The sequence below is a fragment of the Sapajus apella genome, unplaced genomic scaffold (genome assembly GCF_009761245.1).
Source record: "Sapajus apella isolate SASKATOON/1434 unplaced genomic scaffold, GSC_monkey_1.0 scaffold136, whole genome shotgun sequence".
NCBI classification, from domain to species: domain Eukaryota; kingdom Metazoa; phylum Chordata; class Mammalia; order Primates; family Cebidae; genus Sapajus; species Sapajus apella.
Window position 1 is genome coordinate 1,190,467 of NW_022437076.1, and position 13,029 is coordinate 1,203,495.

The window sequence follows — 13,029 nt, forward strand, 5'->3', positions numbered from 1 at the left end:
CACACAGCCACAGGGTAATGGGCACAGCCACAATCACACAGACACAGGGTAATGGGCACAGCAGCCATCACACAGCCACAGGGTAATGGGCACAGAAGCTACCACACAGCCACAGGTAATGGGCACAGAAGCAATCAGACAAGCCCTGCCTTCACCCTTCATAACCTTGCCTTGGGAACAGGCTTCAAACATTCTTCTACCTTTCAGGCAACAGTCCACCCCACAGCTCCTTCCAGTCAAAGATAAGCTACTCAAGGCCCTGGCTCTGTGGGAAAAACCAGGGAGTAGATACAGAAAATATTTCATTAGATTAAGTCCTTCCTTCAGAGAACTAATAATTGACACAGACTTACCATGGAATGCATCTTGGGATATTTAATTGGACATGGGTTTGAATCCTAGACCAGCCATTTAAAAGTAATGTGATTCTGTCCAGGTGCAGTGGCTAGCACTTGTAATCCCAGCTACTTGGGGGGCTGAGGCAGGTGGATCCCTGAGGTCAGGAGTTCAAAACTAGCTAAGGTAACATAGTGAGACTCCCCCACCTCTGAAAAAAGAGGGGTGGATAAGGGATGTGATCGTGGTCAGATTGCTTCTCCAAGCCTTCCTTCTGCAGCTGTGGGGATAATACAGACTTCCTGTTATGACTCTGAGGATCACGTGATGTATACCAGTCGAGCCCCTGGTAGTGGGTTAGTACTGCTATCTCCTAACCCCATCTCCTGGGGATGCTGTGATGGATAAATGAGATACAGCTACACTAAGAATCAGGTTACAGAGCCTGATCAGGGCTCAGTCAATGTTGGTTTCCCCAAACCTTCTCATGGTTGGCAGGATCAGAATCCTGTCACTGTTCGAAACAACAAAGGACATAGGTTTTTATCACGTATGTTTCCTTTCGCCCAGGAAGTAAAACGAGGGTACAAACACTGCTCATTATTCCTTATTTCTGCATCCTCTCCCTTTCCCAGGATGGAGACACACTGCTCATTATTCCTCACTCCCGAGTCCTCTCCCTTTCCCAAGATGGACACTGCTCACTGTTCCCCACTCCTGAGTCCTCTCCCTTTCCCAGGACCAAGAGATGCTTCTTCTTCCTCAGTCTCTCGTGCACCTGAGAGCTCACAGTCCCCATTTTACCGGCCAGACACCAGCAGAGATAACACGGATTCCAGGAGACTAAGGACTGTGTTGCCCTTGCCACTATGCATGGGTGCAACCTCAGGCCCAGCACTGAGCACTCCCATGTAACCCACGTACGGAGGAAATCCATCTCAGCTCGCAGTGGCTGAGGCCGAGGCTGCAGAGGGATCTCGCTGGGGTTACGGCCGTTCTTTCTGTCTCAAGAGGCTCTCCCAGACCCCAAAATACGGCCCCTCCTGACGCTGCCAATCTGATTTTACTGCATTATCAGCTTCGTCGGGCCGATGCCTGGCCGTCCACGCGCGCCTTCCAGGCACAGGCAGTCCGCGGCATTTGCAGCAGTAGCGCCAGGACAGTGACGACTGGAAAACCCGCCGGCGCTCGGTCAGGAACGGCGCCCAGCGCGCGCCAGAGCGAAGCGCTAGGGCTACCGGGTGGTTCCGCGCTCACCGCGCCAGCCCCGCGCCGGGTCACACGCGGGACCTCCCGCATCACGACCACCTTGACAACACCGTTCCCGCTCAGCACCGGAACACGGAGCTGCAGAAACGCTTTGCCCAGGGTGCCCGGCCGCCATTCAGCTCCTGCGAGCTGGGGCCGGGGCCGAGCCCTCCCGGTCCTGCTGCCGACAGTGTCGGGGAGCCGCGGCCCCAGCTCTCCGGACGCCCTCCCGCCCGCTCCGCGTTCCGGGCCTGGCCCCGACCACCCCCGGTTCCGACGCGCGCAGCCGCCCCGGTAGCCCCGCGCGGGACCAGGACGTCCACGGCCTCCGTGAAGAGTCGCGCAGCCCTCGGAGGGGCAGACGCACCGTCCTCCCCCGCTCCGCCGAGACGAAGCCAGACAAGACGAGACACGTGCCCTTCAGGAGCGCGGCCGTCCCGGCGCTGAGGGAGCCGCGCTTCCACAGCACGTGTGCCGGCCCCCGAACCCCCGACAAGGCCACCCGGGACCCCACATCCGCCCCGACGCGGAGGACGTTCCGCCTGGGCCCATCAGCGCGCGCAGCGGGAGGAGACGCGCCAGGGAGCACCGCCCTGCTGACGTGCGGCGGGACGCAGCCCGGGGCAGGGAGCGCGGCACCCACCTAGGTCCATGGCGGCGACGCCGGCAGCTGCGCGGGGCCGGCTCTCCTCCTCTTCAGAGAACGCTGGCGCGGCGCGAGACACACGGCACAATGGGCGGCGCAGGCGCCCAGGCAGCCGCGCTCAGGCCCCGCCCACAGCCTCCCGCGCACACGCAGTCCTCAGGGAGGCGCGCGCAGAGCCACAGCACCGCCTCCCCACAGAGGCCGCCCGCCCGCTGTCAGGTACCTGGCGTCGCTCCCGGGCCCGTCCGCAACCGCCCCGCTTCCGGGTCCGGCTCGAGCCCCGGCCCCGCATTCACCCGCATCCGGTGACCCCGGGCGCACCCCGTACACTGTGAGCCCCTACCCAGCGCTTCCCCCGGGCCGTCCTCCACCCAGCGCGGCCGCCCCACGCGCGGCTTCCTACCGCCCAGCCCCGCCCCACGCGCGCTCCTTCCGCGTGCTGCTGACGCGCCGCCCTTTGGGACGGCCGCGTTCTGGACCCGAGGCGCTTCTCACGGCTGCTCCTCCCCAGAAACACCGTGGACAGACCCAGATACTGGCCCCGGGGCCTGCACGTGTTCTTCCACGCGCCGCCCATCCCCGTCCCCCGAGATGGAGGCCTGACGCCGGCCTTTCTACCTCCCCACCTCCGGCTTCCAGCACCCGGATCGCCCGGAAAGGCCCGGCCGCCTCCCGCCCCATGTGCCAAGTGGAGTTCGAGCTGGCGCGCGCTGCCCTCAAGCAGCTGAAGGGCCCCGTGAGCGACCAGGACAAGCTGCTGATCTATGGCTGGTACAAGCAGGCCACCCGGGGCGACTGCCACCTCCCCGCCCCTCCCGCCTCCGACCTGAAGGCCAAGGCCAAGTGGGAGGCGTGGACCGCTAACCAAGGGATGTCCAGGATGGACGCCATGAGGGCCTACGTGACCAAAGTGGAGGAGCTGACCAGGAAGGAGGCCGGCTGAGGGCTCCTCGGAATGGAGTGGATCCCTAGACCTCGACGGCTGAATGGAGAGTAGCTGGGTTAGCCGAAACACCAATAAATCACTGATACTGTACGACAGTGACCGACTGCTGTGAGAAAAGAAACTCGGTGACTGGGTGCATGGGAGGCGTCCAAATACACGGACCGCGAAACTGTGTGGCTTTGGGTGGAGTTCCCAGCCTTCCTATTCCTAGAGCGTATTGGTGGGGATGGTGTGCTGACCCCCGATCTGAGGTTGGCGAGACCCTTCTCCACTGATGGCCTCTGGGGAGGCTGAGGCCCAGCCCTTTACCTCTTCAAGGGTGATTGACGAACACCCCAACAACTACAGAGGGGAAAGGGACTCTGTCCTAAACACTGAAGCCCCCACTGGAACACAGAGCCTAGGAAGTTCATGTTCTAGGGAGACCATGCTTTCCCCGGTGATAATGTGGTGAGACAACTGAGACTTCAGAACACAGCAGCTGAGAAACAACAGAGCCGATGGTGTCAAAATCCTAGGCCCAGAAAGGCTCACGGAAGGCCTCGCAACCCAAGTGTTCCTGGGACTACTCTGTACTTAACCCTGGTTTCTGCTTAGGGGATGTCTGTGGGATTTCCTGCAAGAGCACAACACACCCTTTGACCTATGCAAGTGCCAGTGTCTGGGCCCACTCCTGTTCATGATCACGGAGGCCTCAATCACAGCCACCGCGCCTAGTGGCTGGAGTATGGAGTACTAAATGGTACCCAGAGAAGCAGGTCTACAGTGGCGAGGGATTTCCTGGTACTTCTTCCTTCATAAAAGCAGTTTTCATAGGTCACGACATCAGGTCAGCTCCAGTTCTTGCTGGGACCAATAAACAAGAGAAGCAACAACCACCAAGACTTCAGAGGACAAAGGAAACCAAACCTCACTGTGCGTCTTCAAGATCTGTTCACACAGTTGCAAGAAGTTGTTGTAGACAAAGTACATTACTTAGGAATGAAGCCCACCCAGGACTTCACAGTGACTAAAGAACTATTTCCGGTAACTGTGGACTGGGCGAGACCCAAACTGTAGAAAGCAGTGCTGCTCTCTCTTCTTTGGTGAATGTTATCAAGAAATTCTGATACACTTAGGATCATGATACACGTTAAATATAAATTAATAGTAAAAATAATACATCTTGGCTGGGTGCTCATGCCTGTAATCCCAGCACTTTGGGAGGCTGAGGCGGGCAGATCACCTGAGGTCAGGAGTTCCAGACCAGCCTGACCAACATGGAGAAACCCCATTTCTACTAAAAATACAAAATTAGCCAGGCATGGTGGCGCATGCCTCTAATCCCACCTACTCAGGAGGCTCTGAGGCAGGAGAATCTCTTGAATCAGAAGGTGGAAGTTGCGAGGAGCCGAGATTGGCCAGCCTGGGCAACAAGAGTGAAAATCTGTCTCAAAATAATAATTATTATTATAATACATCTTGCTCCAAAATACGGTGACAAGCAGCTGTCTCTATAGCCAGACCACTCTGTAAATCACTGAACCTAGAAAGTAAATATGTGCCACAATTAGGACAGCAGAAGATAACAGTAAGATAAAGTTTTAAAAGAGAGAGAGAATAAAGATTTATCTATTTGTATTTGCTTAAGGACGGGTTCCCCATAGGACACAGGAGGAACGGGATTGATGGGGATGGGGTATACTGTGAAAGGAAAATCTATCTCAGGATCAAATTCACTAAGCCAAAGGGAAAAGTTAAGCTTGGAACCTGAGTCATGGAACCTGCAAAAAACTTTTCCTTTTGTTCCTAAACAGATAAGCTACCAGACAGAAGGCCACATATCTCCCCAGGTGGTCTCCCTAACCTGACAATGTAAATTAACAGCTTATCTTTATAGGTAACGGACAAAGGCAACACCAGAAACCATCCCTCACCAGCCCTGAGACAAATGTAGATGTACTGAGCTGAATGCATAACTCCTCACTGTAACATGTAGATTTGGTGAGTGCTACATGTAGATGTACTGAGCTGACTGCATAACTGACTCTTCCTCTGCCTGCTCCTTGCACTGTAACATGTAGATTTGGTGGGCGCTAAATGTAGATTTGCTGAGCTGAATGCATAACTGACTGTTCCTCTGCCCACTGCTTTCATTGTAACATGTAGATTTGGTGAGCGCTAAATGTAGATTTGCTGGGCTGAAGATAACAGACTGTTCCTCTTCCCCCTCCTTTCACTGTGACACGTAGATTTGGTAAGCGCTAATCAAAGTCTCACAAGAATGTAACCACTTATCTCCCTACTACCCTCCTTTATTTTTCCTTCCCCTCTTCCCTCCCCCTTCCTGCTCTTTCCCTTTTAAATACTGAAGCCCTAAAATCCTCTGGAAAAAGTGCTGGCCACAGATCTGTGGTTGTGTCTCCTTCTCAGGGACATCCTCAACTTTGGCAAAATACACCTCTACATGGGTGAGGCTTGTCTCAGACACTTTTCTGGTTCACAATACCTTTTTATATTGTTTTGATTTTTGAACCATGTGACTCTTACTTTATATAAAGAGGGAGAGGCAAGGGTACTTCTTTATTGATCATTAAAGTCAGAGTAAATTTCCTATTGATTTCCTCTAAGGTAGGGGGAGAACTCTTAGAACAAACGGAAATTTCTCACCTCTTACCCTGAATGTCAATGGACAAGCTGGAGGTTTCCTGAAAACTCTGGCTGCTGAATCGCAGCGGCGCTGAGTGGCAGGTCACATGAAGGAGCACTGAGTGTCGCTGGGTTTGTTAATTCCAGTAACGTCACACAGACGTGGACTTCAGGCAGTCCTGCAGGCTAACCTAGGAGAGCTCTGGTAACACGGCCGTTCTAAATCTTTCTGGAGATTCAAATCAAGGCACCCTCGTCTCTACAAAAAATCGAAAAATTAGCTGGGTGTGGTGGTACGTGGCTGCGGTCCCAGCTACTTAAGAGGCTGGGGTGGGAGGATCTCTTGAGCCTGGGAGGTCAAGGCTGCAGAGAGGCATGATGGTGCCACTACACTCCACCCTGGGTGGTAGAGCAATGTCTCAAAAATGAAACACCAGCGTGGACAAAGCTATCTTTCTTATAGCCTCATTTTCTAATTGTTCATACTATCCCCTAGACATGGGAAAGTAATAATTTTAGTTTAAAATTAGTTTTTGCAGATCTAATGGGCATCTAAATCATAACTTTTAAAAATTACTGTTTTCTGGTTTAAAATTACTTGGCTGAACTGTGCAAAAGCAAGCTTCTGGATTCCTTAATAAAAAGCCAGAGTTGTACACTAGAGGGCTTTAGGATGAATAAAATGTTAAAACACTCAACAAAGCAAGATGTGACAGGCAATGAAATAAATAAAAGGAGGCCGATCTCCTAAAGCCAAAATGTCCCGGGGAGACCAACAGCATTACCTTTCACCCTGCACAGTGCCCACCGTCAGGCACGGTTGAATACTTAGGAGCAAAACGTTCTGATAATGCTAAAATACAAGACAGATAAAACGGAAACTAGTATGTTACTTAGTCATTCAGTACTTCTATAAACCACTTATTTTACTACAACAAACCTCAAGGGCCACATTATAGCAGCCCAATACACTGGGAAGAAGAGTTTCTTTTCACAAGGACAGTATTACCAGAGATGAACATTAAAAATTACTTAATAATCTCATAGGAAATTGGAAAACTAACGTACATTCTAAAGAGAAGCAGAAGTTTATCTGATTAAAGTTCATATAATTCCCCATGTATTAAAAAAAAAAGAGGCCGGGCGCGGTGGCTCAAGCTTGTAATCCCAGCACTTTGGGAGGCCGAGGCGGGTGGATCACAAGGTCAAGAGATCGAGACCATCCTGGTCAACATGGTGAAACCCCGTCTCTACTAAAAATACAAAAAATTAGCTGGGCATGGTGGTGCGTGCTTGTAATCCCAGCTACTCAGGAGGCTGAGGCAGGAGAATTGCCTGAACCCAGGAGGCAGAGGTTGCGGTGAGCCGAGATCGCGCCATTGCACTCCAGCCTGGGTAACAAGAGCGAAACTCCGTCTCAAAAAATAAAATAAAATAAATAAATAAAATAAATTAAAAAAAAAAGAACCAATTACCTAGAGGAGGGACATATATAACTTGGTTTGCTTTGAAACTCACGATTGCTTCCCTAGGATACGGAATTTAAATTGAACGAAAAGTTGTAGAGCTGAATGAGAATTTTTCTCTCAGTGAAGGTATATAATATCACCCCTATAAGAAGATAAGCTGAAACTCAAACAAAATTTCCATGCCCCGCCCTGCCAGTAAGGGAGGACAGCAGAGGTTATGATTTACAAGTAATTCTTTATATGTTCTTTTGGAATCAGGATCCTCTGAGTCAATCCCTTCCAATCTCCTAAGTTTATTTTAAAAATCTGAACCACCACTTTAAATGATGAGACTTTGCGACTGGTGTAACAGCTTGATAGCAGAAGCTTACTTTCAAAAAAAATTTAATTATTCAATGAATACACAGTATAATTTCCAGTGATTGCAACCTATTTGTTGTATAGAACCAAACAAAGCTACAAGGAAACATTTTTAAAATCTTTTTTTCAGGCTGAAGAAATGGTTTAATCCATTTTTAAGAAATCTCATGTGATGTTCTGTCGGGATTAAAAATAGACACAGAAAGAGGCTAGCAGAGAGGCAGGTGAGCAGCAACACAACAGACTCTATCCCTTCTGTCTGTTTTCTCTGGACACTCAAAATGTAAAAGCAAGTAAGATGGGGGTGGTTAACCAAATCTTTTGGTCCAAGGAATAAAATTTCTTTAAAAAAATTTAAAATGTCAAAACCTGCCAGAGTAAGATATTAGAACAGCATGTATATCATCAGGTGCTGGGAATGGTACCATCACAAGCAATTAATTTGGATTTCCTGAACAGCTGCTCTCATCAAATCTACATGATTCTGAGTTCGTCCTAACCATCTGCAATCCCAAGCAAAGTCATGTTTCATGCAGCCGTCCTAGTCTGGAAAATAATCTATTACTAACCTAGTATAGTTATATAGAGAACGTGCAGCACCAGTGCAGATTACAGCAGGCATTCTCTAACTGGACTAATGATTGGATTTCATTTCTAAAATATACCACAGCTTCCAAAGACTAAAATACACAAAGCCTCCTTGCCTGTACGGGAAACAAATTAGAAGAGCACTTATCAGGAACAGACAGGTCAGGCCTCACAGGTACTGGGAAGTAATCACAAATGCTTGCTCCGCAAGATGGCTTCCATTAACCTGAAGCTTTAGGTTTACTGTGTTTAGCAAACCACTCATCACTTTTATCTGCTGCCATTGCCTGTAAAACAGAAAGAGAACATACGTTTATTCCAAGTCTGAAAAAGAAAAGCTAGGGCCCACTTTATACCTCACTATACTGCCCAAATAAAAAAATTAGCGTTAAAAAAAACCCAAACCCCAACGTTGAAAAAAAGGAAAGGAGAAAGAAAAAATCTTTTTAACATTTAAAGAGTATTAATCCAGTAGAGAGTATTACATTGAATGTGGCAGAAACACTGGTGAGTGCAGCATCTGTGCAGAGAGTCCCACCACTCACGGCACCCGGGCAGAGTGTCCCACCACTCAGGGCACCCGGGCAGAGAGTCCCACCACTCACGGCACCCGGGCAGAGTGTCCCACCACTCAGAGCACCCGGGCAGAGTCCCACCACTCACAGCATCTGGGCAGACAGACAAGAATCTTTTGTGTCACGAAACCCAGTGTGATAGTGAGGCCAAATATGAAAAGCTATGTGATGTGTAGTTATTAAGCCCGGAATGATTCCTTTCTCACAAGTCTCTTCGCAGCCTACTCTTCGGATGCTGGCTCTGTTTGTTTAGTTTTGGGCGCCTTGATTGAAAAGGAGGCCTTGAGCCATGCCCTGGGGCCACACCTATCATCACAGCCACTTGCAGGCTGAGGCCAGAGGATCACTGGAGCTCAGGAGTTCGAGTTCAGCCTGGTAACATAGTAAGGCCCTGTCTCCTACATATACTTACAGATACATAATAAATAAGTAAATAAAGAAGCAGGAAGCCTGAATAATAACGTTTTATTCCACAAGCATCCTTTTAGTTGCTTAGTAAGGACATTCATTTATTCAGTCAAAAACAGCTAGACACCATGCTGGGCTAGGGTGTGGCAGCAGAGACAGTCTGAAGCTCTGAGGACTGTGCAGAACAGAGGATGTATATAGAGTACTTAGGGCTGGGTACAGCGGCTCACTCATTTTTATTTATTTACATATTTTTAATATAAGTAAAGAATCTATCTGGGCCAAGCTTGAAGACTGCAACCTGGGAGCACAGATTCAGGTTTTCCTGAATATACACTCCCAAGTAGCCTTTATTTAATATTACAAAAAGACGAATGGATTTGAGGTAAGATAAATTATAGACACAATGAGTTTGATACGTGGCAGGTTTCCCAGGTGAAGAGGCTCACAGGATATAACATTGGTCTGGACAGAAAAAGTATGACACAAGAGAAAAAGTGGATAAGCTGGACTTCACCAAAATAAAAATTTCCTGTTCTTCAGAAACTCAATTCACAGCTGGGAAAAACGCTTGCATTTGCAAGTGACGAAGGAATGATGGAAAGCTATGGTACAGAGTCAAGGGAAGAGTCACAGAAGGATGAGTCCTACTCTCTCCTGCTGTGCATATTTGGAATTTTTAACTGTGAAATATTTAAAAATAAAATTTATGATAAAAAAAATGGACAAAAGACTTGAACATAAAATTCACAAAAAGAAGTAAATGGCTAACAGGCATATGAAAAGGTACTAAACATTGTTAGTCATCAGGGAAATAAAAATTAGGCCTTTGTGGGGCCGAGCTGGAAGGATCGCTTGTGGCCAGCCAGGGCAACACAGTGAGACTGTCTCTAGAAACATGAAAACATTAGCTGTAGCCCTAGCTACCCGGGTGGCTGAGGCAGAAGGATCACTTGATGGCACCACTGAAACTATTTCACATGTGCCCGAATGGCTAAAAAACCCACAATTTTACGTGCTGGTGAACACGCAGAGCAACTGCATCTCTCGTATACAAACAGTGGTCCGACCAGTTTCAATTACTGTCGGGCACTTTTTTATAAAGGAATAGCAATTCTACTCCTAGGTATTTACTCAAGAGCAATGAAACACATATCTATCAACAAGAAGATTTACACAACAATGTTCATGGCAGTCTTCCTTATGACAGATAAAATCTAGAAATAACCCAATGTCCACCACTGGAAGAATGAATAAGCAAATTGTTATATACATAAAATTCAGTTATCAGTCAGCAATATAAAAAAAAAACAAGGTGTGATATGCAATTACATGGAGCAATCTCAAAACTACATTGAGTAAAAAAAGCAGGCACAAAAGCACACGGAATGATTCCATTTGTATGAAGTCCAAGAACGGACTAACCTACAGTGACAGAAATCAGAATAGCAGCTGCCTCTGGGAGATGACGGTACAAACTAATTGCAAATGGGCATGAGGGAACTTCCTGGGAAAATGGTCTGTATTTTGTTTTGAGTAGTGGTTGTATGAGCAAACACAACTGTCAAAACACATTCAAATTCTACCTAAATTGTACCTCATCAACAACAACCACTTGTCTGAGCTCAGAAAGGAGTTAAAAACTAGGAATTAGGAAGCTGGAGCAAGGCTGAAGGTTGAAGTCCAGCGCAGGGGTAAGCAGAGTTGTAGGTCAGCTCTTGCCAGGGTAGAGGAAGAATGCAGAATGAGAAAACGGCAGAGTGGGACCATGGGTATAAAAACATCTGGGGATGAGACACAGAAGGAGGGGCCCGTGTCTGAGGGGAAACTGTCAGGGAGATGAAGATGGCAGGATCGTGAACTGCAAAGGAGATGAGAGTGCAGGGAGGAGGAGCCATCAGTGCCATGAAAGAGTGAGTGGAGGCCAGGTGTGGTGCATCACATCCATAATCCCAGCACTTTGGGAGGCCAAGATGGATGGATCGAGTGAACCCAAGAAGTTCAAAACCAGCCTGGGCAACAAGGTGAAACCCCATCTCCCATCTCTACAAAAAATACGAAAATTGGCCAGGTGCAGTGGCACATGCCTGCGGTTCCAGCTACCAGGGAGGCTGAGGTGGGAGGATCACTTGAGTCTAGGAGGCGGAGGTTGCAGTGAGCTGAGATTGTGCCACTACACTCCAGCCTGGGTGACAAGAGAGAGACCCCATCCTAAAAAAATAAAATGGGGGCCGGGCCTGGTAGCTCACGCCTGTAATCCCAGCACTTTGGGAGGCCGAGGCAGGTGGATCACAAAGTCAGGAGTTCAAGAACAGCGTGGCCCAGATGGTGAAACCCCTTCTCTACTAAAAATACAAAAATTAGCTGGGCATGGTGGTGGGTGCCTGTAATCCCAGCTACTCAGGATGCTGAAGCAGAGAATTGCTTGAACTGGGAGGTGGAGGTTTCAGTGAGCTAAGATTGCACCACTGCGCTCCAGCCTGGGTGACAGAGAGAGATCCCATCCTAAAAAAATAAAATAGGGCCAGGCGTGGGGGCTCACGCCTATAATCCCAGCACTTTGGGATGCCAAGGTGGGTGGATCATTTGAAGCCAGGAGTTTGAGACCAGCCTGGCCAACCTGGCAAGATTCCATCTCTACTAAAAATACAAAAATTAGCCAGTGTGGTGGTGCGCATGCCCGTAATCCCAGCTACTTGGGGGACTCAGGCAGGAGAGTCGCCTGAACCTGGGAGGTTGGGGTTGATGTGAGCCGAGATCGCACCACTGCACTCCAGTCTGGGCAACAGAGGGAGACACCATCTCAAAAAAAGGAATTAATTAAGCCAGGCATGGTGGCTCACGCATGTAATCCTAGCACTTTGGGAGGTTGAGGCAGGAGGATCATGAGGTCAGGAGCTCAAGACCAGTCTGGCCAACATAGTGAAACCCCATCTCTAATAAAAATACAAAAATTAGCCGGGTGTGGTGGCATGGGCCTGTACTCCCAGCTACTCAAGACGCTGAGGATGGAGACTCCATCTCAAGAAAAAAAAAAAAAGTAATTAATTAAATAAAGAACGAGGAGGAAGTGTCTGGCAAATCTGTCAGCTAAGAGGATGGCTGAGATTCTATTTTCCTTCAGGATAAAATTTATAAAGACTGTATTTCCTATACATTTCCTGCTTTAATATTAATTGTACATCTACTATTATGTCAGTAATTTGCCAAGCTTTATAATAAACCATAGCAATCTTATGAGGTAGAGGCTCTTATTTTCTGAAATTTTCAGGTAAGGAGACTAAAATTCAAAGAATTTAAGTAGCCTGTTGGAGGTCAGCCACATAGATATGCGACAGAACCAAAGAAAGACTGATTCATTCCTTTAATCATTCCACAAAGAATTCCTGGAACGTCCAGTACATGCCAGGTATGTGCTGGGAGCCGGGATCCAGCAACTGCTTCGAATGCTTCTGAGCTACCGAGTGTGAAGAGAATCTCAAAGTGGTTGCCGTATCTGGCAAGAAACAAAAGCACTTAACTGAGTAAGGGAACAAGTGCAGAATAGACTGGCATGAAACGGGTGGTGAGACGGAGAAACGGTGCGCACTCAGACTTGTAAAAGAAGAAATCTGGATAGGAGGCAGATATGGGGTCAGTGAAAGGTTTTTAAAAGCTGGGAGCTTCCAGTGCCTGTTTGCGTGCTGACGAGAGGAATCACTGGAAGAAGAGACTGATGCAGCAGAACGGAGAAGAGACACCTGAGGAGCTGCAGAGCGGAGGGGAGGGAACAGAAGCACCTCCACAGACAGCAGAGTAAGGACAGACCCAGAGAGGAGGGGAGGG

At 48.6% G+C, this 13,029-nt stretch overlaps 2 protein-coding genes across 4 annotated transcripts in view; both read right to left on the reverse strand.

Moving 5' to 3' along the window:
- Positions 1–2,375, reverse strand: part of GEMIN4 (gem nuclear organelle associated protein 4) — a 6,652-nt gene extending 4,277 nt beyond the window's left edge. The window contains exon 1 of one of the 3 annotated variants that reach the window (XM_032263453.1): positions 2,228–2,375. In XM_032263453.1, the coding sequence (XP_032119344.1) occupies positions 2,228–2,237 (10 nt within the window). In that variant the 5' untranslated portion in view covers positions 2,238–2,375. Of the gene's footprint in view, positions 1–200; positions 2,033–2,227 lie in introns of those variants that run through there. The other 2 variants (XM_032263454.1, XM_032263452.1) reach the window with 2 other exon arrangements.
- A 5,265-nt stretch (positions 2,376–7,640) lies between these two features.
- Positions 7,641–13,029, reverse strand: part of GLOD4 (glyoxalase domain containing 4) — an 18,918-nt gene continuing 13,529 nt past the window's right edge. The window contains 1 exon segment of the mRNA XM_032263458.1: positions 7,641–8,508. Within this exon segment, the coding sequence (XP_032119349.1) occupies positions 8,443–8,508 (66 nt within the window). The 3' untranslated portion in view covers positions 7,641–8,442.